The sequence below is a fragment of the Hermetia illucens genome, chromosome 3 (genome assembly GCF_905115235.1).
Source record: "Hermetia illucens chromosome 3, iHerIll2.2.curated.20191125, whole genome shotgun sequence".
Lineage (NCBI taxonomy): Eukaryota > Metazoa > Arthropoda > Insecta > Diptera > Stratiomyidae > Hermetia > Hermetia illucens.
Window position 1 is genome coordinate 62,489,243 of NC_051851.1, and position 26,875 is coordinate 62,516,117.

The following is a 26,875-nucleotide window of genomic DNA, read 5'->3' on the forward strand; positions in this document are numbered from 1 at the left end:
CTCCTGTTGAATGCTTTTCTCGGTCCTGGAGTACCAACTACAACTTGCTAAATATTGTAAATGCAAATAAAAAAGATTTTGAAATATAAATTAACATTATTCGTTTTGGTAATTTATTTCCTTTTCAAATTATGTTAACAGCAATTTTTGTTCAGGTAGAAACCCCCCATTATAATGGAGCACTAAATTAAACTTTGAACTCTTTTGTTGTCCAATATTTCAACATATTTAATTGAATACTATGCATTTGTTAGAGATTTTATTTAAATTAAACTATTCTACTCAATCAAAAGACAAATCTTCCGATGAAGGTAGACATGGTGGTCTTGTTGGAGGAGGAATGCTTCCAGTAACCAATCCGAGAATGGTATTCACACTGACATTTTTCAGAAGCTTGTTACCCCATGGAGTGATGAGCGCTTCTAGAACTTCATTCACGAATTCTTTTACTTCCTTGGTGAGAGCTATAATTCCGTTCTCTAGGGAATCATTAACGAATTGACTTATGACTTCGTTGTCGAAAATGCCAGTAATATTCGAACGCACTTCATCCAAGTCAAAAGCAAGTTTGAATTCCTTCAACGATGAACCACCATCCTGGAATTGTAGAGCCAGGTTTCCAGCAAATGAAAGGTTATACAGGGCAAAATCGATAGTGCCATCTCCGAAAATTGAAGGCATTCCCTTGAGCTTTTCAGGGTTGATTGCTTCAAGGTCAAGATCGAAATCGTATTTAGTTCTCAAGCGAAGTTGTTCGAAGGTAAATCCGAATCCCATTTTGAAGACCGCTACGCTCACTGTTAAGTCATCTATTTCAAAGCTGTTCAAGCCGTCTAAACGAAAATCTTCGAATTTCGCGTATATCCTGTGGGAAACATTACATACAATAGACATTACTATATATTTGATTCACTTTAATGTAAGAAGTAGAAATCTTCACCAGGCACTTACTTGGTCTTATTCACTTCGAGAAAGTCACGAAGGTAAGGTGCTAAGGCTGGTAGCCCATACTCGGGGAAGCCGCATGGCATTTGATCACGAAATCCTATCAGTAATTTGCGGACATTGTCAGCAGGACCAGCTGATCCAGCTACCAGCAAGGCGAATAATACTAGCACTGTCTTCATTTTGACTTCGGAGATTGCTGAATGGAACAGAGTTAAGGGTGATTTTTCCCAGGTCTTTATATATAGTGTTCAGACCTTTGCATTATCTTATCATTTCAATACTGGTTGTAATTCCATTCGAGTCCAAATAATGAGACTTTGTAGCAAGTCCAAGGAGAGGAGAGAAAAGTGAATGAAAAATGAATGAAGATATTGAGTTGATAGTCAGAAGTTTATTGGGGGTTGCGTCATGCATTGTTATTGGATCATAAATCTGTACTGCAGTATAAATTAAACTTTCTATCGCCATCAATCATACATGGATTCGATTAGGATTAATTTAAGTCTTTGATATCGATACCCCCGTACAGTCTGGTCAGCTCTGTATCTTTATTCAGATTATAACTTTCCGGGAAAATCAAAAGACAAATGATTGAAATGATTAGATACTTAATTTCTAAGGAAATTCCGTTTTGATTTTTTTATGCAGGTTCCAGAGGGGCAACATGTGAATGGTGACTAAGCTAAGCACACTTATTTATTACTTCCCAAAACAGTGGAAAGTTATAAGGTACAAAGATTTGCCAGCAGCACCTGGTTGCATTAAGATTGAAGTTGATATTTGGTAATCGCATGTTACTAGGGGCCAAATGATTTACGGCATTTTGAAGGCCAATTTTTTAGCATTATTAAAGATTTAACTGATAAAGTATTATGCATTTGAACCCAAAGTTCGAAATTTAGGAAGCTGAATGGAGTGTGTAAAAAATCTATTGGGATTTGGAGAGAGGAACCGCAGACGTAAGGTCTTTAGATAAGCTCAGCTAACTTGACAAGTAGTATTAATGATAACATCGTTTCTTAAAGTAGGGGTTATTTAGTCCTTATTTGCTTTATAGAATATTTACCTACGGTTATGTAAACGTATGTAAAGAAGCGCTTTCATAGTGAAACTGAGAATCCACAAACTCTTTAAGCTCCTGAGTTGTCACTTTAACTAGTAATACATAAGTCGAATACCGAAAGACCCTTGTTCGTATGAAAAGTTTTGTGTATTTCTTGTATAAGAACATTTCAGTGTAAACTGTTCTATTTGCATGAAACTTGTAATAAATATGTGATCAGTATGTCAGAATACTCACTTTAGTGTGATATTAATATTCAGTATTTTGGGCCAGTAGCAAATGCATCCAATGTCGTTAAAAATAAAATAGACGAGGGTTCTTGACGGCATCAGGACGTAAATAATAAGTAAATTAGTGTGAGGAATTCAAATACGTGTCTGAATGTTTTGAAAAAGGCGCATTGATATTTGCGCTCTAGAAGAAACCCGATGGTCTAGTGTCAAAAGCTGCGACATAGAACGCGAACGCGGTAAAAATGGCTTTACAATTCTCAAATTTGGTACCCCACACACTCAATGCAGTGTTGGCATTGTCATCTTAGAAGGTTTCCGTGATTCCATTGAAGAAGTCGGACGACTTGATGACTGGCTGATGAAGCTCACCATTATATCAGCTGATTGCATTATTCACTTCTTCAACGCGTGCGTTTCACAGACAGCTCCTAATGCTGAGAAGGATGCCTTCTGGTAATTTATCGACGCAAATACGTGCCTCCTGATGAATATATCATCATTTTATAACAATAATCATTGGCGCAACATTCCAATTGATCAGGGCCTTGAAGTGTGTTAGAGTACTTTATTCTAGACCGTAACGGTACACTACAGGGCAGCCTGTAGGAGGCAATATGGTCAGCATTGCACTCGCCCGAGAATATTACTCTGATTTGACTCAGATTCTCTTTTATCGCTGAGTCAACTGGTATCCGACGTCAAATCACGATACAAATCCCACTGCCACCAGTGAGATTTGAACTGCGACCTTTCGTACGACAGCCTTGTTTTCTAACCACTCATCTATCTGAACACATATCATCATTTTAGCTGACCTTAATGGTCATGTGTGTGAAAAAGTAGACGGGAACAGGTGCCATGGGGGAAAGAGGTTTGGAGCGCGCAATGAGGGTGGCGAGCGCTCTCTTGTAATTATGAGCACATGGTTCATCATCTGGAACCGCGTTAGTTTATCAGAGGAATCCGGAGCTTGATCCCGCTAATGGGGTTACCGGGCGAATCTGACGTTTCAAGGACGCTTTTTGGAACGTCCCCCGGTTCGGCAAAGGCCTTCAACCCGACAAGGAGACTCATTTGGGGCCGCCCCGAACGTCGAGCTTGAAGGAGTGCTCCAGGTTTTTAAAGGGGCCCTCATATGATGGGTGTAGCAGTCTCCGAGGAGTGTCACCCAATTGAGGACCTGCGAGCATGTCTTGAAGCCCTTGGTGGTAGTTTCGAAACCGCGTCGTTGGGCAGACGTAGAATGCTGGAGTCGTTTAACTCTGCTCTGATATCCAGCACTGGGTCGCGGGGGTCGCAGACTCTGCCCGTGCAATATCTCGGTGGAATCCTTTCTTGCGAAAATCGGCTGGAATAAATGGGCTGGGTTCCTTATCTGAGGGTCGCAGAGTAAGTATCAGTTTGACCAGAAGATAAGAAACTCCTTGAACTAGTATTTTGAGTTTGCCCTCAGGCTCTGAAGCAATGTGTCGTCCTCGGCGATTGCCGTTTAATTGACCGCGGCGGGGACTGTGGCCACCGAGATTTGTGAAAAAGCGTCTGTGACGACGTTGACTTTTGATGAAGCTCAGTTCCCGCAGTTGACAAGGAGAAATTTTGTCGGGCTTTTGTTTAAGTGCGAACGTAAGGGCCTTGCGGTCCGTGAACACTGTTCGCGGCCGCTCTCAAGGGAGAAGAGGAAGTATTTTATGGAGAGGTATGCGCCGAGTAGCTCACGATCGTAGGCGCAGTAGTTACGATGAGTTGGGTTGAGTTGTTTCTAAAAGAAGCTCAACTGTTGCCAGAGTTGGCTAGGGCTGGGGTTGCATCTGGTCGACGGAATGCCATTAGTGCAGCATCAATAAGCTGCTGTTTGACTGCTTCAAACGCCTGGACGCCTCGGTAGACCATGCACCCTCGCGGGGGTCTTTCGTTTTGGGCTTAGACAAGTAAGCGTTGAAAATCGCTTTGCGCTGAGTGGCTTTGGGCAGGAAACGACGATAGAAGTTTAACATGCCCAACAACCTTCGCAGATCCTTTACCGTGGCTGGCAGGGGAAAGCTTTTGATCTCTTCTGGGTCTGGTTGAATTCCGTCAGGGGTAATCATCTGGCTGAGAAATCTCATCTACTTCGGTAGGAATTTGAATTTATGAACGTTTAGAATGAACCCGGCCTCAAGGAGGCGTTGTAAAATGCATTCGAGATGGTCCAAATGCTCAGATTCGGAAGAACAGGCAACCAAAACATCATCCATGCAGACGAAACAGAAGTTTAGGTTTCGTAGCGCAGCGTTGCAGAACCCAAATGTCATCCTGGTGAACTCGATGAGTCTGAAGGGCCGTTTTCGGTATGTCTTCGGAAGCAACAAGAATTTGAATATGGCAGTTTGTCGGTGAATGCGCAAAGTCATGAATGAGTGGAATGGGATACCGATTGGGAATTATTTGAGCATTCAGATGCCTGTAATCTCTGCAAGGCATCCATTCGTCGTTTAGCTTAGGGACCAAATGGAGTGGAGATGACCAATAGCTATTGGAAGGTCTACAAATACCTTGCTTCATGAGATCATCGAAGGTTTACAAATACTTGCTTCATGAGATCATCGAACTCTTTCTTTGCAACAGCTAGCATCTGGGGTAATAAGGGACGCACCTTTGAGAAGATTGGGGAGCCAGTAATGTTGATGTGTGTTGCACAACGTGTTTAACCTGCTGGGAGAAACTACTGTCAGTAGTAATGTTGCGTTATTTTCGGAAGAGTTTGCAAATGTTATGGTCGACAATGTCCTCGAAACAATGGAAACAGTATCGTCCGCGCGGGTGGAAATTTTTCCTGACGACTTAAAAGTGGTTACGGGGCCTATTAAGGCTTTGTTCTTCAGGTCCACCAAGAGCCCACAGTGACGCAGGAAGTCTGCGGCTAAAATGGGGGTGTTAATGTCCGCCAAAACGAAGCTTCATGAATACGTTTGGCGTAATCCGAGACTCACGTCTACCTGCCTGTAGCCGCAAAGTGCCTTAAGCCAGATGGGAGGGGAGTTCGCGGCAATCACAAATTACGGGTACGGGGAGAACCGAAACCTCCGCGCCCTTGTCAATCAGAAAACAACGCTTGCTCAGCGGGTCGAACGAAATCCGAGGCGCCCAGCGAGTCTATTTTTTGTTGTATTAAAATTGCATCCGGTGATACATTGAGTCGCCTGAGCTCTAAATTTACGGTGGTACCCCCAAATTGTCGGGACCGATAAGGGTCCCAGCGTGTGACTAATCAAACGCCCTTTTCGGGAGCGGACCCCGCCGTGATTGCGATCAAGACTTACAGTCGCCGGAAGCTTGGAAACTGCGTCCGCAAGTGTCGTTACCATTGACTTAAGATTTTCGACCTCCCGACGTGTGTCTCTAGACATTTCCGCGACCACGGGCCGCGCGTACATCTCATGGACTTTGTCGGCCATCGCGGGCAGCCCCTCCAGCGACCTCGAGTCCGCGTAGGCCAAGATGGCTGCGGGTGCTCTTTGGGAACTGCTGCAACCAGAGGGACTTTAACAGCTCTGAGTTGACCTTATCCCCACCCAGCTGCCTCATTTCTCGAAGCAGCTGGCTGGGTCAAAAGGGGGGCAACCTGACTGCGAGAGCTGCCACAGGGGTAACCGTGCCTCCCGTGGTTTTGTCTTCACAAGACATGTAGCGTCAGTGAACCAAGTGGAGGCGAAACACCGGAGCAGAACCAAACGACCGAAGCGGAGAATGAAGAAAGGAAATGGGTGCAATCACGCCCCCCAGCGCAAAAAAACATCAGAAGGTTGCATGTCTAAATCACGTCGGGATCACCATTTTACTACTACTTATTGTAATTATCCTCTAGGTTTGTCGTATGTGTGCACTATGTATTTATTTTATGGATGTGAAGCTTTTAAACTTCTTCTCTTCAAAAGAGAAAATATTGTATACGTTCTTCACTTAGAGTTTATTATCTGCGTAGAATAAAAGTTTATATCTACACAATGTTGCCACCGGTGTCCACCCTCTCCGGTGATCAGCACAAGAAGAAAGAGGAAGTGCAATGTGCCGGCCTCGTGCCAGGCCGCCAGCTGTGTCGGCGACAGTCCAGTGCACTGGTGGAGGTGTTCTGTTCGCCACAACAGCAACAGGAACTGGTGACATTGCATCTGAGCTCTGGAAAGCGAAAAGCTGGAACTCAACACTGTCGCTCATTGAATTCTTCAATCCGGTCATTGAGGAAGGTAGAATACCAGGTGACTGGTAATAAAGTACCACAATTCCAATATGGAAAAAAATGTAATCCAGCAGAATGTTGAACTTACCGTCCGATGCGGTTGCTCTCCCATAGCATGAAGATTTTTGAACGCATTCTTGACAACCGCATTCGGGAAATGGTGAATTAAGCCGGATTAGCCAAGAACTGCGGAACTACTGACGCAATATACGCTGCGGGGTTACTAATGGAGAAACACCGTGAAGAGGATCGCCCTCTTTACATTGCATTTCTGGATCTAGAGAAAGCGTTTGACCGTGTGCCACACAAACACACCTGGTACGCTCTACCAGAGGAACTCGTGCGCTGGTTTCAATTGCTCTACCACGATCCAAAAACTAAAGTTCGAAGTGTGACTGGTGTATATATCAAAACCGCTTCGTGTCTCTGTTGGTGTTCATCAAGGAAGCGCCCTCTCACCACCCGGGTCCCTGCGCTCTTTACACTGCTTCATGCAAAAATTAACTCGAGTAACTTATGCAAAAATGGAATGATTGCCTCATGCAACACTGTCGAAATCGATTTTTTATCTAAATTTCAATACGCATTATTGTAACGGTACTTTAAACATACAAATCTGCAAAGTTGATAAAAGTTGTCTCATTCACTTAAATTTGGCATTTAAAAGTAACATGTTTAAGTGAATTTTGTCCACATCAAGACCGCATTTAATGCGTAATATTCCTAAATTTTCCATAATTAAGCTCTTCATTTTTACATGTCATTTGAAAATTAACATAATGAGCCAACTTTTATCAACTTTGCAGATTTGTAAGTTTAAAGTACTCTTCCAATAATGCCTATTAAAATTTAGATAAAAAATCGATTTTGAAATTTCTTTAAAATTTGAAAGTTATATCTTCGAAGTGATGACGACCTTTGCAATTAAAAAAATATCCATTTATAATTAATTTTACGTAGTTTCCGAAAATGGTATAAACTCTGCGATTAAATGATTGAGGGGAAGGTCAAGCCTTTTTACACTATTCAAAAATGTGGACGCCCTGTATAAGCACGGTTGGTGTAAAAGTTATTTTCTTTTTACTCCCTGATATTTTTTAATTTAATTTCACTATTTTAGAAGATTTTAGTACACGGAGAAAATACCCGACACTCGGTAGGATTTAAATTTAGGTATCACTGATCGTTAGCAGGAAGCGCATGCATAGAGCCAGCGAGGATTGTGCGCAACTTCCTTCATGGGCAATAATATTTTTCTTCCAACGTCTCGACTACGCTGATAATATCTGTTTGTTCACTCACCGGGGCATAGGCCCTGGCTCAATGACTCTGGTATTGCAGAAGGGCAAAGTTGAGTTTGATATCAACATCTAATTGTGTTTTTTCCGCACTAGTATTCTCTCTGTATTGTTGCAGGGAGCAGCAAATAGAAACTAACGTCCACTGTTACTCAAAAGCTCCAAGTCATCATTAAAACCTGGCTCCTTCGTGCATTAGTGTAATCTGGCCTGAGAAAATCTGGAATGACGACCTTAGTCAGCGTATGAGCCTGTTAGTGGAAGTGGATAGGATGTCTACTTTCTATAACAAATTGATGAATAGAATCGATTTATCGAATCGAGATTTAGGCTCAAACTTTGAATTTAAAGTAATATAAATCAATTTACTTCGCTGCGTTTATATGCTATCCTTTTACTTTTCGACGTAAAGCAACTGAAATCAGCCAGATAATGCGTAAGGATAATAAGAAAGCATGTGCCTTTTTTTAATAGTTTATTGTTTCAGTTTAATCATTTACGCTAGAAAAGTTCAATTACAAAAGAGGTAACATATTCAACTCTATAAGTATATAATTTTATATTTTTTTTGCAATTATTTTTTTTCCTTTTTGTATTAATTTCTGTGGTAATTTATGTGATAGCCTTTACTATTTGTTTTTTTTTTGTTTGCTTTATTTCTGCTAAACAACTTAATGTACATTCTCTCACTGAAATAAATAAAAATAATTCTCTAACAACACTAGACAAAGCAAAACACTTTAATATTTCCATTATTAAATTATTGAATCTAAGAGCAAAAATCATTCATGAAATATATTTAAAATAGAGAACGAAAATTACATTATGTTTCCATGATTCGCAGTAATTTGAATGAATTTTCTCAATCAGTTTTGTTGGTATTTTTATAAATGGTTTAAATATATTGCACGATATTTCTTCTTGTTGTATTGTTGTTCATTAACCCAATAAAAATTTTATGATTCTTTTTTTGCTGTTTTGTGTTTTTTTATTATTCTTTTTCTTCTTTGGTTTATAATAGCTAATACTTAGGTAACAAGAGTAGTATAAAAGTTTTGACAGCTAAAATAGATATTCTTTTATTTTTATTTAAATATTTTGCTTTAAAAAATATTTTTGTCTATAAATTTTATTTTTTTATTTGCTTTTGTTGATAAATATTCGCCTCCATTGGATAGAAATGTCGATGTAGTATTATGTTTTTGGCTTGAATATTTCTGGTTTTTCCTTTTGCTTGGTTTATGTTTTCTTTTTCCTTTGATAAATTGTTGAAATTATTTTTATTGATTTATATTGACTGATGATGGCGTACAGTTATGCAGAATGTAATATTGTAACGTTCCTATAAATTTCATAGTGCTAAAAATAATAAGCTTTTGACTAAAAATTATGTGTAACTAATATTTTTTCTGTAAATTGATCGCTGTTTTAGCTTTTTACTGACTATTTTCGTTAAGACTTTTTCTATTTTAGAGAGCTACATTCGTGTTGATTTATATATACATTCGATTAAAACATGATAACAGTTGAAATAAAAGTTTTAATGCGTCGATCGATTTGAAAATATAATTGATATTTCTATATCTTTTTCGTAGGTACAAAGTAATATAACTAACCCTAAAGGCGGTAACATGGTTATCCTCCAATTAAGTGTACATAATGTATGAAACATGCCTTCACTGGATTTACTACCAATCATTTAAAAGTTACAATATTACAAAAATCTTTTGCTCAAGTATTTAATAGCGTACTTTTGTATGTTTTCGGACATTCAGCACTTTATGTTGCTTCTATTTCATCCGAAGCAGCGAATGACAAATACAAAATTTATATCTGCTGAATTTGTGGGGGCCTTCTCCCCTTTTCAACTTAGAATATTTCGTGGAAATGCATGTTATGAGATGAGATGCATGTAATTTTTCTATGAAATTGCTGGATGAGAAGAAGGGTGGCGGCAATTTATATATTTTGTTTCCATTGAATATTACTGATGCATTTATCTTCATTCTAAAAATTGATTAATAATTAATTGCTTCTCGCCTTTTGATGTAAGCTAACAATTTTGCCTCCGAAACAACTGCAGCTGAAGCGATTAATTACACATTTCATGAAATATTGATGAAATATTTACTCCTCTATTGCATGGTTTTTAGTTTTTCTGGGGGTTGAATTCGCTATTTTATGAAAGTTCCCATGGTATCGTGAATTGTATTGTGGTATATCTTGGGGTTCCAAACATTCTTATGGAAAATGTTTATTTTGCTGCTATCGTTTAGGTAATGTACATTATACTTCTTATATTATTGAGAATTGAATTACATACAAATTTAATTTACTCAGGGTTCCCATTTGTTTTCAACTTTCAATTTGACTAATAAAATTTTACTATAGATTTGTTTCTCTTTGCTTTATTTCACTTACTGTAGATTTTTCATTTTCTTCGGCTCTGTTTGCTTTATTGGATTTTGTCTAACGTTATATAACAGCATATTCTTTTATTATTTGTGTATTAATTGTAATTTCTCTTTAATTTTTCTATAAAGGCGATGCTCTTAAAAATGTTTTTTTTTTGTATTTTCAATTTAGTATTGAAATTTTGATATATGTATATACAAGTACAATGTACACTGAGATGAATAATAAATTATAAAAATATAGGACGAATTTTTATTTACTTCATTTTTCTCATTTATTTTTCTAAAAATTAGTTAAATCATTCATTTTAACTTTTGTTTTTTTTTTGCTTTTTTTCAATACACCGAAAAATGGTTTATCGTAATTTTTGCTAATATGTAACAAAGAAGCAATGTTCTTTGCTCTATTTTCTATTTTCAAATTGAAAACAAAGAACCTTTACTAACTGTGTGAAAGATGTAAGGTTGTCTTTCTTCTTCATTTCGGTTATTTGTCTGCATAAAAATAATTGAAAGTTTTACGAAAATACATTTCATATATTACTTTTTGTAATTGGTAATTTTATATAAAAATTCATTTCGAATTTTAAATTTACAATATTATTATACTTTGTATAAGTAATTTTTTCTTATTTTGCCGCTTTCATATTTAAGACTTTCAGCGTTTCAATGATTTGTAAAAAATGTTTTTCTTATAGGAGTATTAATTTTTGAATCGATACTGTTTACAAATACATTAAAAAATCAAGTGATTCCTAGAAGACGTTGATCGTTGCCTCGTATTGAATTTTGCATTATGTAATTATTTCACACAAATTAAAGTACCATCTCCAAGCCAACATGGATACGGTTTTCTTTCTGTTGAAAAAAGCTTTACCAAAGAAGATTAAGAAATGGTACAAACTCTCGTAATATATGAAGAGGTGCACAACCATGAGATCTTTTAAAACGGTCGACTAGTCTGCGAAACTACGCGTTCTTGACCCTCTAAGGTCAGTAGATTGATGGGAAAACATTTGAAAGCTCCTCAGTTTCCTAGGAAAAGATGTTATACTGAAAACAAAATTTCGTTGCTGGAGAGCTATCATCGATTGCTGTCATTTATGATGTTTCTTCTTTATTGGAAGGCGATCAATTGCTTGTGGGGGAGGAAATCCACTATCATTACGGGGTCCAGCGAAATGTGAATTTTTTCGAAAGTCGTTGCATTGAAGTCGACTCAACCGGAGGAGGCTGCGACACATTGTCAGAACAATCAAATGGAGAGTATCGAAGTAGTTGATGCGCTAGGGCAGCAAAAAAGCAAGTTTATGCAATTCAGCCAAAAAGAGTTTTTTGTTTATTTCATATTATTAAGAAAATAGGATTTATTTTGACAATATGCTGAACAAAAGGTCATAGACAACCCCTACAAGGAACAAATTGCTTTCTACTTTGGGACGTTGTCATGAGCTTTGACTTAGACAATAATTACCCAGCAATTGAAGAAAACACATTTAGAACGCAAGTTTTATTATTCTGACGAAAGGGAATGGCTGTTGTCCCTTTCTAGCGTAGATCCGCCAGGCAGTATACTTTTAAGCACCAAGCTTCCAAAAAGATGGCAGAATTCTTATTGAGAAAGCGTCGTAGTAAAGAGGGTCGAATCTCAACGGGAGATACACTTCAAAAATAAATCAAGCTACGTTTGAAGAAAGATCAATTAGCTTCTGTTGAAAAAGGGACTCAATGGCTTCTAGCATAACCTTTCCACTTTACTAAAAACCTGGTTTCGAAGGAGTCTCTTTGGAACTAATATATGATATCACTTGTAATTCCTAACAGAAGTTTCAAGGGATCCCAGCAAACCGAAGAACTGGACCAATTAATTTTTTTAACAGAATTATAATAGATACTGCGTTACAAATCTATCGAAATGGATTTTGAACTCCTGGGTACTCAAGGTACAATTTGGACATTGTTTTCAGTTAGGTCTCTACTAGTTTCGAGCCATGATGATGACCCATAGGTCATTGCAACTCCAATTTGTATATGCTGGAAAATGAACTGTTCTTACACTGAGCGAATTGTCTTTAGTCATAAACACAAGTGAAACATTTTGACAGTATTTAAAATTGATAGCGAAAATCTAGAAATTGTTTCGAACTATTCGTGTCAGTCTAATATTAGCTATTCAATTGGTAGGCATATTAATAACAATAATTGTCGGCGCCAAAATCCAATCCAACTAGAGCCTTGCAGCGTGTTGGAACACTTCATTTGAGGCAGTAACGGACATTACCCTGATGCAATGTGGTCAGCATTGCGCTCGGGTGTGATTCACAGTAACTCGGCTGGTATCCGACATTCAGTCACGATACAAATCCCTCGTCCACCAGAAAGGTTTGAACCGTGACCTTCCACTACGTCAGTCCAGTGCACTGCCCACTATATAAGCCATCCGGATACTTCAGCGAAATCTGAATGAAAACCAGTTATGGAAAAAGATATGCTAGCAGAATTTGGCCTTTACCAAGAGGGGGAAGTTGGGTTCAGTGAGTTATTACTGAGACTTATAATAAAACCTACAAACCCCTACGTAATGACCACCTATGTAAAGAACCGCAGCTTACGCTCACTGTATTTTTAGGTAGATAATTGATTCATACATAGTAACAGTGGATGTCTGATCTTATTTCATGGCCTGCGAGCAAAACGTCCCTCAATTGGCGTGAATTTCGAATGGGAGAATTGTATATGGGAATGAAGGCCGGAGGAACAACTGAAAATTCTAACGCTGTATTATATAGAAGCAAGTGCTTCGTTTGTATTTACTAAGAAAAAAATCAGGAGATTTGGGCACAAAACACAGAAGTTCTTGAACTAGATTTTAACAACTAAATGTTGACTAATTGCTTGATATTTTTTCGTCTATGTTCATTCAGGTATCTGTCCATGGTAGAGAAATAATAACAATAGTCATGGTGGGGTATACTAGCCAATGCTAAAAGGGGGGCTAGATAAATTTAAAGCCGAGTTGTCAGAAAAACTGACAATGGCAGCGCTTTACTCCGTCTAGAGTCAGGCAGGTAGAGGAGAAGACTGGCATCAAAAATCACAATACGGGTGTGCATATGTTAGTGTCTTGGCCAGGTAACGGAAGATGGCTAATATACATCCTATGCACGCTTTTTGAGTTCATTGACTCGAAGCATAATGTATATCGGTATATTAATGTGACAGTGAAGTAAAATCATGTCGACCATCAATGTACCGAGGCAAAAGCCATCAGGCAAAATGACGCTGGTAGATTTTCGGATAAAAAAATTGAACCGCTATCCCTACTTCGTAAATGGATAAATATAACAAGTAGGAAGCCGAAAGCTTGGCGCTTCGGATATGAAGAGTTTTGTGAATGTTGGCTCATGGTGTCAAAAATAATATCAGCTTTGGGAAGGAATAAACGAGGCCTCACATGACTATTTTGGGTTAATAATAAAAATGTTTAACCCCTTTGGTATGTATGGGCACTCTTAAACTCAATGCAGAATGATGTCATTCATCCATGTGTGGGAGTCTACAATTCCATTTACTTTAAAATTTGTTGTCAATAGGGGTAGTTGCTTCTTCTTAAAGCAAGCATAACCGACAAACAGTACAGTAAACCTTCCATTTAATTTTTAAAAAAAGCAAGCCATGACTTAATTGAAATACATTTTACGACAAAAATCATCTGTTATTGGATGGAAGGCAGATATATTTATCGCTGCATTTAAACATTTACCTGTGGACTGCGGCATAGACGTTATATAATAAATTGTCATTTATGTAGACCATTGAGTGTAACTATTTGAATATCGACAGAATGTTTCTGATCCAATAATATCTGTATTTTACCAGTAAATTTACTCTCGAAGCCAAAATAAAATAACTTACCAAAGGGGAATAAAGAAGGTAGTTATTTAAATAGACCGGGCGATAACCGACTATATTCCACAGGTGGAAAGCTACTAGTAAAAAATGAATTACTATATCTTCCCCCTCGTTTTAGCAAAGAAAGCATGGTGGTAAATCTTATAGCAATGGAGCAGCATTAAAATTATTTATATTTTAATATATTTTCTATATTTAACATCTATCGCAGCATCAATTGTTCTGTCGCCCTTTGTGATTCATAGCACAAGCCAGCCACCAAAGACAATGAACGCTGCAACGCGGTGTAATACGCAATGGCCAAGTCCGAAATGAGACATCTACGATTGATATGGATCCATTCTGGAGAAACTATTAGAAAGGTGGTTGTATGGTAATATAATTCGTGCTGACGAGAATTTACTAGTTAAGTCTAAACATCTAAGTCAAGGGAAACCGAACCAAACGACAACCGAAACAGCAATGACTTGATACGCTATATGATGATTTAAGAGGCCCTCAAATCTTCCTCCACCAAACCAATGCGCCGATTACAATTGTGAACCTGATCTAAACAAGCCGTCTCTGCTAGTGAACTGGACAAAGGTTAGGCTGGAGGAAAATATTATATGCCTAATGTGTAATTGAATAATATATTTTGCAAGTTCGATCAAATCCGTAGTATTTAAATAACTACGAAAGTAGTTTGAAAGATCCAATCAGCACATAACCGTTGGTTTATCTTCCTTCCTATAATAAAAAAAACTATGTATAATACAAAACTAGATAGTTTCTTTAGCCGAATTTCATTCGGTGGCCAAGAATACACATCATTACGGAACGTACCATCACCCAAGAAAACTAATTTAAAACTTCATGATCAATATTTTTATCTGACTTGGAATGCAGAGCAAATCGGGAGTTCCTTTTAATTAGCGCTGGAGGAAAACAAAAACGGAAAAGTTACGAAATCTGCAAAATAATAGAAGGTGGGGCAATACAGCCAAGAAATCGCTCTAATAATTTTCAAAACCAGACCATTTCATCATTGGACCAATCAGTTTAACGGTATTCATCCTCAAGGGCGACACGATTTGTGTCAGTGAACTCAAGTATCAAAAATTAGAATCTATGTAAGTACCTACCCTGTCACCAAAAAAAAAAATTAGAACCCTTTGCTGCCGTTAGCACTTGAACCTAAAAACAACGCCTCGCCAATGGGATGTAATTTGTGTAATTCGCAACTCATTATTGGAAGACTTTCTCTTTCCAATAATTTATACAGAGAAAATAATGTTTTTTCCAATTTAAGCAATTAATTCTTTCAGTTCGTGAAATAAACTTTCTTGATTCCTAATCTTCCACACGGAGTAGTACCACTCGTTTGCTTCCAATAAATGACCATTCTATATTTAGCATTCAATCAATGTATTGAACATAAAGTAAGAGAATTTTCCGATAAATTTTCCTAAATTAACTGCAGCTTTAGAATAACGAGCAACGATCGCGTATTCTATATCATTTATCCAAACTAACACATAAAAACACGTTAGTCTTATCTTGACACAATTATTAAAGTTCTAAGAATGATAAAAAATTAATCTACATTCAACTTTCACTTTTATATGATGTCACAAAAATGTCATTTCTAAAAAATGTATATAATTTATCTAAAAATCCTATAAAATGCCTTATTACGCTATATTCATTTAATAATAAAAAAATGTTCTTTTACGATTTTAAAAATAAAAAATTTTTTGCTGATTTTTTTTATCATTATAGTGAAATTTTTCATTTATTGAGGATTTTAAAAATAGGTTTAGGGACGTAACAACAATCAGCTAATATAAAAAAGATTGCAACACCTACTACGCAATTGAATAAACTGGTAAAACGATGAAAATAGGGAGTAATATCAAACATTGTCTATGTATGTCCATAAGGAGAACAAATAAAAAGAAAGTGCTTTATCTAATTTCAACATACGAATTATATTTACAATCCAAATATTTCGCAAAACTATGCATTTTACAAAAAAGGGAAAAAACATATCAAAAACCTTTATAAAAGTCTATATAAAAATAATAAAAATATTGCGAGAAAACGGGATGAAAAATAATTTTTTTTTAAAGATTTCATATCTTTACATATTTTTCTATAAATTAGGTTATAAATTATAGAGAAAACAATCGATTTCACTACATTTAATCTATAAAAATATAATATGTTCTAATAATAACCAAAAGACTACCTAGGGTATCAGGTTAGTGTTTTTTTCTTCATCTTGTTAGCTTTTCATTAAATCTGATTTTACAATAGGATAAAAGGAAGTGGATTTTTGTATTTTGCAATATCTTATTGAATTACATTTCATTTTTCTTTAAGGATTTGAATTACGTTTACGTTTAAACTTTTGAAACATTTCATATCAGCTTTGTTTTAAATTGAAGTCAAAAAACATTTAAAATTCTTTGGAAAAAGGATACATTTAGGACATATTTTCCATATATAATTTTTCATTTATTATATATATTAGAAAGAGACAAAGAGGTATAGACACAAAGTGCAGATATAGAGAAAGATAAAGAGTTAAAAAGGTTCAAGCGATATTTTTACATTCTTGTTTTCATTGACCGTATTAAAGGTGCACATTTATCGCGTTTTAACTTTTTTTTTGGAATATTGGCATTGGGTCTTTGCAATTAAAATCCATTATTTTTGCGTTCGACTTTTCTTAAGAATATCCAAGACGTTGAAAACCTTGGTTATATCAATTGGTTTGTCTCATGAATACCGTTACAAACTCAAAACAAATTAGGTTAAACATGTCGGGAGAAAGGAAATAAAAAAACGGAAAAATATCCATTGAACAATATTAAATAAAACAGTGCTGTTTTTCGACATCAACTCAACTACAATTGAATTTCTTTGATTTCGCTATACAATTTGCTTTTTTCTTTTTGTAGATAATTCGAAAAGATTTTGCAGCGCGCGTATTTTTATAAAAATTGCATTAAATATATATATTTGTCTTTGTTTTACTGTTTTTTTTTTAAATCGAAAAAAAATTTGCTAAAATTTGCTTTAACTGGATATCAATTTATGCATTTAATTAAGATATTATCTAAATTTCTCTTTAGCATGTTTTTATATAATTGGGAAACATAACTTTAGCCCACACGAAGCGTTAAAATTATGCTTATTCTCATTTATAAGTTATACTTTTCATCGACATAATACGCTTATTAATAAAAAAATAAACAGTCATATATGTCGTTTGTGTCATTTAATCTAGAATTATTGATAAAAAATCAGCTATTTTTATCAATATAAAAGTTGCATACATTCGCGTTTAACTTTCTTTGCTTTTCATTCGTTTTCTCTAATGACCGCTTGTTTTATTCTTCTGATGTTGCAATTGTGCCGTTTTCCGAAAACTCTTAGCACATTTCGCTCCTTTGTCCTATTATGTGTATTTTAGCTTAATAATCCCATCTTAAAATTTAACACGTTTCGCTTTGTATTTATCACAAAAATCTGTTTAAAAATATTTATTTCGTGTTTTGTTTTTATTTTTTTTTTATGTCAGGTAGTGTTTTTATTACCAATTGTTCGATAAATCTTGCGTTTAATGGTTTCAATTAAATTTTTGGTTGATAAAAGAACAGAAAAAAAATCACATAAACACGACACAGTGTCGTACAAGTATGAAAGCTCTTCACGTACTAATAACAAAGTTTTTTTATAATTATAATATAAATATAAAAATAGCGCATTTGCATATTAATTGATGTGTAATAAAAAATTGTTTTTTAAAAATTAATCAATAGGAAACAGAAAACGAAAAACATTTAATTATAACAGTAAAAAAGTTAATAGTAGAAAATATTTTTTTTTGAAAAAAAAATCGCATCAACGGACGATTGCGTCTCGGAGCTCGTGTTTTTCATCTTCATAATATATTAATTTTTGCATGATGTAAGTTTTCTTTGCTTCTTTTTAAGTTCGTTATTGGTCTAGCTGTTCCTTTTTTTTCTTCATTTTCTTCCGCTTGTATGAAATAACAATTTGTCTAGATCAATGTAGTCTTCTGCGACGAATGCGTTTAATGCACATGGGTTAACACCAGCGAAATGGTACTGCACGGGGTCTATCCGCACCCTCCTTGACTAGTGGTTTGTGATATTCACGTCCTGGTCGAGAGTGTATTGTTGCCCAGCAGTGTTCGCAATAATACTGGAAATATTAGAAAAATGCATTACTGTTACTGGTTTGATAAAAATATATTGATGTGTCAATTTGACTTAGACATCAGGATTAACAATCTCACGACTTCGCGATGTTTGACGGAATAATTAATTGTTTTCAAATCAGATTGAAAAAGAAGATTTCTGAGATATTGTATATATAGAGATTAACGGGTAATATGTGTCTCAAGGGAGTTTGCAGACTTGACACCGCTATCCTCAACAAATACCTGGGTAATGCACGCTGATTAACACCTCTAGTATCAAGTCCTACTCCCGCCTATACGTTGTTAATTCCTGGGCTATTGCAAAGCACCAGACAAAAGAGTTCCCTGCGCTATAAAAAACGTCAGCCGTCTGTTCCTGCAGGTTAGGGGTGTCTAACAGGCAACCCTTCACAGCATACTATTGCCATGAAACTCGAATCTGATGAGAATATAGGGATGACTATGGCAACGGAAAAAAGAATTACAAGCTTGTAACCTGGAACGTGCGCGTTCAACTCATAGAACACTGCTAAATGAACAGGGCAAAAATGAAAGGGTAGATGTTTTGGCGGTCCTCAGGTCGAAATTATTAGGCAGTGAGGCGCTTAACGCTCAAACGCATACTACTTTCAAAAGCAGAAAACGCGGCATCGCTTTTAATTTCAATCGCAACATCACTGACTTCAAATCAAAGATCGAAGGATTTGGAGAGCTTCGTGTGAAACGATTGACTTATCACATTCCAAAGGAAAACAGCACCAATATTCGACAGACTGCCTTCCAGCGGCGTCAAGATGGTACTCGGCGACTTCCACTTAAAGATTAGAAACAAGTTATTCCACCGTAAAACTTCTGCGGGCCACTACATAACTATTGAGCTTGCAGCAAAGATATGCCAATGTTATTATAAATCGATGGCCTAAAGATTTCGAGGAGCGACCGAATATTACAACCCGATTTCCGCACAAGTACGTCCAACAGCCTGTAATCGCAGAGGTTGAGGGTGTACTAAATACGCTGAGACTCGGCAAAATGGATGTGGATGGAATACTTACGAAGCTCCTGAAGACAAAAAGTGTGGCGACTAAGCTTCATGAGCTCATATATACTGTTTGGCCTCATGAAACTATGCCGGAAGATTGTCACAAAGGTCCTGTATGCTCTATTGTAAAATAGGGGACAAACTCAGCTCATTGATGTATAACTGTTATAAAGTACTCGTCAAAATTTAGAAAAGAATACTCAAAACCCCTTCAAAAAATACTATTGGTAAATACTAGGGAGAATTGCAACATGGAAAGTTAAAGGCTGATCAGATATTTTCAGTAAAGCATATACCAGAGAAATGCTGGGAATATAACGTAATTTCCACCAAATAATATCGATCCCTTGACAACTAATACCAAAATTAATATCTGCTTCGAAGAGTACTAATCGTGACCTTTCATTTGATATCCCATAAGACTATATTCGCTGTAAAAAAAATATTGCACCCCGCTTCTAGATATATGGGGACCCGGTCTATGGGCAAATTACACGCTGCTCGATTTTCAAAATTGGAGGACGCTGTTGCTGGACCAAGTAGAATGAAATCGTAAATTTCGGGAGACCAAAGGCCGACATCAAACTGCGCCTTAGAAGAATAAGTATATGTAGTTGGCATAGATTCCACATTTGTTGGTTTCTGAGGAGGTGTCTCTTCTGTTCCTTTCAGGACTTTTCGGGAAGTTCACATTTATTTTTTTTTAGTTCTCTACAACATCTTTTTGAGATAAGCCAGTCATAGTGAGTACAATCCTTATTTACGGCTTTGTTGTGTGGTGATAAGTGCTGAGTAAAAACAACAATACGATAAATACCACGAAAGACCAACAGACTTCTCTTGGTGGTGGTAGAACTGGATGGCACTCCAAAAAACTGTACTGCAACGAAGATTCGCCTTATCAAAATGCTTTACTACCAAAACCCCAGCTAGGAAAATGTCAAAGAATGGTGAACGGGTGTGGTGAAGAGTGAGTAACTCTTGCACACGTTCATATTCAATTGCCGATAGCCAGTGAGCCAACATTGGCCAGAACATTCCTGGAACATCTTAGGTATGCTTCTGAAAAGAAGATTATAGAGCACTTGGCTTATTTGAACGGTACCGTTTGGTGTTGAAGTCAGCATTAAAAAAATACCTCGTATAGGTTTCGAATCACCACATCGTGTTAGTGTTTATTATGCACATAGTTGACTGAGCCAACTGAACCTTCTTAACTGTTTTGCTACATAAACCAACCAAATTTTATGTCAAGTTAAATCTGAAAACTGTTTCCACAGATACATTCTTGTCCTGGTAATGGAGGGAATAGATTTCTTGGGCCTGTGCATTCGAAATGTATATTGTCTATTTTAAGATACACTTATATCATAATAATGTGGGAGGCCAAAATTAGGCACAAATCTGGACGCTGAATAGCCAGAAACCATCTACATTGCAAGCATCATCATCATCATCACCATGCCTTAGTAAAGAACTCCAGACCCATTTTTCCGCCGAGGTCCACCGATTCGATATTCATAAAAGCAATCTGGCATACTGGCCTATGCTATCGCTCTATCTCAGGCAGTGTCTGCCACATCTTCTTTCACTACCATATATATTGCTCGTACAGACTTGCAGGGGTAGATCATCCTCACCAATGCGGATTCGGTGACCGTGGCTACGGAATCGTCCATCCTCATGTAGGGGGCCAAAAAAGAGGATGGCTCCTCTTGTATTAATATTTGCATCGCGGTTTACTTTTCTAGGACGCATGAAAGGGCATCCCCTTGTCTTAGACCGTTCCTAACGTTGATCCTGCTGCTTTTATCTGGCATCGCACATTGGTCAGTTGTTGAGCAGTTCATCAAAATACTCAACTCATCGTTTCAGATGGCCATTCTGTCGGAAATCAGATTTTCCTCTTTGTCTCGATAGGATGAACATGGAGGTGTGTAAGGCTTCATCCTGCTGACTTGTAGGTAAAACTAGTGCGGTTGCTCCCTGTACTTTTCAAGTTCAGAAATCTGTTGGTTCTCTCAGGCTTCTTTTTTTCGTCTGTGAAGTCACTTCTCCACTCGGTGGAGTTCGTGATAGCCCTCTACGCGTGCCCGCATTCTTAGAGAGTGCAGCATTGCTTTTGTTTCGTCGTTAGCTTACATACATCGTCGATGCAGCCGTTCCGACTTTTTTGCGGTTGTGGCTGTATCAATGATAAAATGAACAACATACAACAAATATCATTTGTTGATGCTCGATCTCTTGGACTTTTGTTAGCTGCGGTTGTTGCAGTACCCATTTCCCCTTTATAGGTGTAACGGGGGACTTGGTAATGGATTGCTTCAGTATTCACTCTCACGTGATTGTCAGAGGGAATTCTAGTCATCCGAGTCTATATTGCCCACCTCCCCCCTTTTTGTTGTCATTTATCAAGGCGGAAAGGTGGCGGCGTTAAATAAATAGGTGGTCAATTTGGTTGAAAGTGGAGATAGTCTGGAGAGGTCTACGTAAGTGTGCGAACCGCTTTCCGCGCAAACCAGGTGCTTTCAAAAGCTATTTCGTGCGATACTGCTAATTGAATAATCCGAGGTTTTATGTAAGCTATGGGAGCCAACGTACCGCCTGAGTGCGGGCTTGGTTGTTAAAATCTCCAAATATAATTTTGTTATCATACTTGGGACAGGCTTCGAAGGTCCGCTCGACTGCCTCATACAAGAAATCCTTCTCAGACTCTGCAGTCTCCTCTGTAGGGGCGTGGCCGTTAATGAAGCTTATATTTCTAAATTTGCCTCGCAAACGCAGAGTATGTAACTTTTCGCTTATGATTTCGATAACATTTCATTTCTTGCCGACTGGGAAACCTACTCGGTGCACATCGTTTATTCGATGGCCACTATGATATATGGTGGCTTTTTTCCAGGAAACCGGCCTCTTTCCAGCACATGTCTTGCAATGCTGTAACATCACCCTTATATTGGGACGTGGGACAAGCGATCCGAGAGTCAGAAAATACTCCCGTAAACTTATGCTCCCATAGTTGCTTTCATTGCAGTGTCCAGCGGTTGAGTTGATTCGCTGTGCTTTTGCTATTTTTGTTTCTACCGGGAAACTGTTTTACATCCTTTACCTCGGGTAATAGGACAACCATCTTGAAAGCATACAAGAAGTGTGCGATTGAGAGTTTGGTTTGCCCTGCTATATCGCCACAGATGCCCTTATTCGGGAAGGGAGCTGCACTTTAATGTCATTAAATTCATTGAACCCAAACAGTTTTCTTTGGATTTCGTCTTTGTATTACAGTTTCTTTGCCCGTAATTGTCAAACTAAGTTCTTAATAATAGGATTTTGGCAGAAAGACGAAAAATTGTAAGGTCAATTACTTCACTTACTCTGGGTGGGTAAATAAGTAGAGAAGGGAACCAATTTCGCAGTAATAAGATTGGACGAAATTAAATAGCTTCTCACTTCTAGAATTGAGTTTACTATTTTCCGAAAAAATGAGAAGAACACTCGCATCATGGTAAATTTATTAAAAGTTGGAAACTACTTAATACCTTAGTTCCTACATCCGCAGAGGTTTCACACCTTATTAGTATGAGAATACCGAGGCAACTATTATGTTCTCTTCTTGCTATTAATCTGTTGATTGGGGAAGATAACTGAGTTACTACCACCGATTTTGATATACCGAATAAATGACTCTTTTCATGTAACTTTGCTAGCCTTGCAGCTTTGGCACGTTGTAAGATAAGTTAACCGATCTTTTTATTTTTTGTCATAAGCGTCTTATGTGTGACAAAAAAATAAATTATATTCTGTCGTCAATTTGGATTCCCTACTGGTGTCATTAGGTTCCTCCCACACTGTACTACTAAATAATCGGTCACCTTACTCTGTCTCTGAGAATTGCTGTAGAAGCGTCTATGCCAATTAAGTGCCTTGTTTGGTTCGCGTTATCCGCTCAGCGCTAATGTTATTTTAAACGCTTGGCTTATTTCCAATTAACTGATGAAAGCCAATATATAACTAATTCTCGAATATGAATATTTACGTATGTGTAAATGGATAGCCCAAAAAACACAAAAGGCATAGCTGATGTTTCTGTAAAAAAATTTTTGAATTTATTGCTTAGATTCTAACCTCTTTAGTGACATGGCAAGTAGGTGATACTTTGGTAAACTTGGCCTAAATTTTCTTTGCGTGATTCCCACAAATGCCAACAAAATGTGGGTCAAGTTAAAACTTTCGGCCCTGTGGACAGACAGGCAAATTCCTTTTGGTGCTTTAGCTGGGTGCCAATTGATAATTGAAATTTGCCTCTCGTCGAGGAAGAGTTTCGAATTTTCAAAATGGATTTAATCCCTCGCACATTAAGAAATGCTAGTTTTGTCATCGACCTCCAGTCCATGCTCCACTCTCGTTACAGAAGGTAGAAAATCTTTCAATTGAAAGGTATGGCGAAGAAGGTCCTAAGCCATACTTTTTATCCGCATCCAATGGGGGCGAGCAGTTCTTAACGAAATGTAACATTATAAAATTTATAAAATTTCCAACTCACCTGAAGACACGTAACGTTTGCACAGAAGAATGGAGCAAATTTTCCGCCACAACGTTGTCCCTGACACTCGTCACACATCTGATCATCGAGAACGTAGGGTTTTACTTCAACGCGTTTGTCTATGTCTCCGTGCTGTAGCTGTACAAACCTTGCCGATATTGCTGCTATGTAACTTTGCTGATTGGCAAACGCAACACGACCAGCGCCCTAAAAGCCAAAAAAGTATTTCTAAATCACTTGCATAATTTATATCGTATTTAAGCCAAAAACTAGAATGCCCGACTTAAGTTTTTCAATCTCACATGCAACATTTTATATCTAATTTATTCCACAATGTTGGTGGAACCCAAAACATTCACAACATAAATCAAAACGTAATTAGCCCTTTATGAATCCAAAAACTACTTTACACAGCATAAACATATTAATCCGGCCGTGACATATGCATTCAACGTGGAGCTATTTTATTGGCACAGTTTTCCGGCCCAAGGCTGTGCGTGGTGTCTAACGTTTGGCTAATGGCCCTTAATGCGAACTAATTTCACATTTATGTTGGTAATTTGTTTGGATTCTCACCAGATAATTACGCTGAAATTATTGGCAATCACCAATAGCCATTATCTTGAAATGTGCCAGGAAAAGAAATTAAACAGGCTCAGTGATGTGCATGCTGTGCTTTCTCCACCATTGAACAATGGTGCAGAAAGTTGCTAAAACGAAGGGCTGGGCATTGATAAATTTCGGAAGCAATTCAACCGTTCAGCTCTTTGTTCAAAAATTAAATTTTTAATTCAAAAAGAGTAATTAAGAAGTGGCATAGGGGTGTGAAGATACTTTGATGAATCCCATTACCTTTGGATATTTCAGTTCTGGGTCGGTGTCGATTCCGGCATAGCAGACTCCTCCATACAAGCGATCCATTATCATTGCAAGTTCAACTGTAACGTAAAGTGTTAGCCAAAATCCGAGGTGAGGAATTAGATGAAACTTACCCGCTTTGAGTGGTCTTGGGACACCACCAACAAACACAGTCTTCCGTGGATCAAGCGGCATGGAAGCATCAAGGACAAAATCAGCATCAGCCAAACGCCAGGGTCGAATTTGTACAGGTTTGTCTTTTATTGTGGGCGAAGAGACGCATAAATACAATTTTTCCTCGTCCGTGATGCATGCCTCAATTAACTGTTGAACGCTTCCTTCATCCTGAAAATTTATAAGAGGATTGTCAACGCATGAACATGGGCTCTAATTTGTGAGTGCGGTAATCCGGGCACATCTGCCAGAATACATACTTTTTCGAGATAAAGAGGGAAATGTATGTATATCGTGATGACAACGGTAACATAACTAACGAACATCATAAGATATCCACAATGTTGCTGCTTTTATTCATGGACTTTTTAATTAGTCACCAACGCGAGTGGTGCTTAGAAAGTAACTATAAATAATGCATGGCATTGCGCAGTGCCTCGCTAAAGTTTCCTTCTTGAATGAATGAATTTAGTTCACTTCACAAATGTAATTTCTGAGGAAGGATTTTTCCGCAAGTAAACGTGTTCAGTGTAGCATTATGAAAACGAATTTGGATAGCAGATTGTAGGTAATTCATCACAACTTGTATGTTATGTAGTCGTATAAACATTTTGTTACGTACCTGGAAGAGTAAAAACGCATATCCCTTCGGTGGAAAATACGACTTCGATTCGGCTTTATGTGGCCAATCTACAACGAGTGGTCCAAAACGTCTGAAGGATGTCGTAATTTCATCTGAAAATACGTGTAAATTAGAGCAACAGTTTTCAGAAATAAATGATTTTTCAAAATATATGTTTTTATTTACTTTTAACTTTGTTACTGTAAACGTATTGAGGTTGGAATCAGGCAAGCCTACAACAAAACACCGTCCTCATCCATCGGCAGTATATCAACAGTTGTCCTAGTTGAGAAGGAGGGGACTTCCTCTCAACTAAGCCAGGGTAGAAAGCGATTAAGACGATAACACCTCGAGGGGTGTTAACCTGGGGGAGCAGGAATGTACCAAACGTGGTAATAGAGGTCTGAAAAGTCATTAAGTGATGACGTACATCAGTACGATCAAGAAGCACTTCACTCTTCAGTTCAGGAAATACAGTGATAACAGCAGAGAAGCATCCAACCTATACAAGTTTTTAGTCAAGGATGGAATAATATCCTCTGTCTGAAAAAGGAACATGCGTCATTTACCGAGAATGAAGAGGCAGGGCGCACTTGTCAAAACTCATTCAATCCCAGGATAGAGGACAGTAACATTCTGTCACACATCCTAATTGCAGACAGAGGAAGGAAAAAGAAAAACTGAAAAATAGCTGAAGAGGTACACTCAGAAGTTGAAGAGGATGGTATTTTCTCAGCACTATTCCAAAGGGGCCAAGAAACCATCTACAGTAGTCTCTGATGGGCGCAAGGGCAAATGCAGACTTGGGATACACACTAGGGGCAGGGAAGTAAGAAAATCCGTCGTACTAGAAAAGTGGAAAAGATACTGGACACCTAATACATTTGAACTGACGTTCTTACTCGTGATCTTACAAACCCATGCCAACATGCTTACCGAGCAACTCTAATCGGGTAACACTGCCCTATTGACAGATATATTATTCTACGTAATGAATATTAAAGAAAAAACTGCGTGTTTTTTGGTGATGACGTCCTTTCGACAACACACCGCATCGGGGAATACAAAATACCTTTATTTGCAGGGAATCAGGGAATAAACCTGCCTTCCCGTTTAAACATCTGCCAAAGCACTTATAATTCAGGGCACATATAATTGAGATTTTATTCGTATGCTTTGGTAAATTGCAATGGAAAAAACTAACACCTAAACAACGTCTGCAAATCGTGGAAATTGGTTTCCAAAATATTCGACAAACGCACAGAGCCCTTCGTTCAAATAAAAGATGCGCACACAAAATCTGTGTAAACCCTTCTTGAGCGCGATAACTGGAGCGGTATTT

The 26,875-nt window shown here is 37.6% G+C and overlaps 2 protein-coding genes and 1 long non-coding RNA gene across 5 annotated transcripts in view; 1 reads left to right on the forward strand and 2 right to left on the reverse strand.

Moving 5' to 3' along the window:
* Positions 1–96: 96 nt before the first annotated feature.
* LOC119652725 lies at positions 97–1,175 on the reverse strand. Its single transcript, XM_038057023.1, has 2 exons — positions 952–1,175; positions 97–865 (listed from the first exon to the last, which is right to left on the reverse strand). Exons 1-2 carry the CDS (start codon positions 1,125–1,127, stop codon positions 283–285), a joined length of 759 nt encoding a protein of 252 aa, XP_037912951.1. The 5' UTR covers positions 1,128–1,175; the 3' UTR covers positions 97–282.
* A 792-nt stretch (positions 1,176–1,967) lies between these two features.
* Positions 1,968–8,234, forward strand: LOC119653271. Its single transcript, XR_005249670.1, has 3 exons — positions 1,968–2,138; positions 7,421–7,516; positions 7,581–8,234. It is a non-coding gene; the product is annotated as an uncharacterized LOC119653271 (long non-coding RNA).
* LOC119653268 (cytoplasmic polyadenylation element-binding protein 2) overlaps positions 8,221–26,875 on the reverse strand; it is a 575,423-nt gene continuing 556,768 nt past the window's right edge. For 2 of the 3 annotated variants that reach the window (XM_038057890.1, XM_038057889.1), the window contains 5 exons: positions 25,534–25,646; positions 24,872–25,082; positions 24,732–24,817; positions 23,880–24,086; positions 17,963–18,299 (listed from right to left, as the gene is read on the reverse strand). In XM_038057890.1, the coding sequence (XP_037913818.1) occupies positions 18,183–18,299; positions 23,880–24,086; positions 24,732–24,817; positions 24,872–25,082; positions 25,534–25,646 (734 nt within the window). In that variant the 3' untranslated portion in view covers positions 17,963–18,182. Of the gene's footprint in view, positions 11,717–11,747; positions 18,300–23,879; positions 24,087–24,731; positions 24,818–24,871; positions 25,083–25,533; positions 25,647–26,875 lie in introns of those variants that run through there. The other variant, XR_005249669.1, reaches the window with a different exon arrangement.

Bases quoted from the DNA above. Each gene is read 5' to 3' on its own strand.
- LOC119652725 (XM_038057023.1), bottom strand. From the start codon at position 1,127: ATGAAGACAGTGCTAGTATTATTCGCCTTGCTGGTAGCTGGATCAGCT. The intron at 866-951 runs GTAAGTGCCTGG...TGTTTCCCACAG, and splicing joins CTCGAAGTGAATAAGACCAA to GATATACGCGAAATTCGAAG.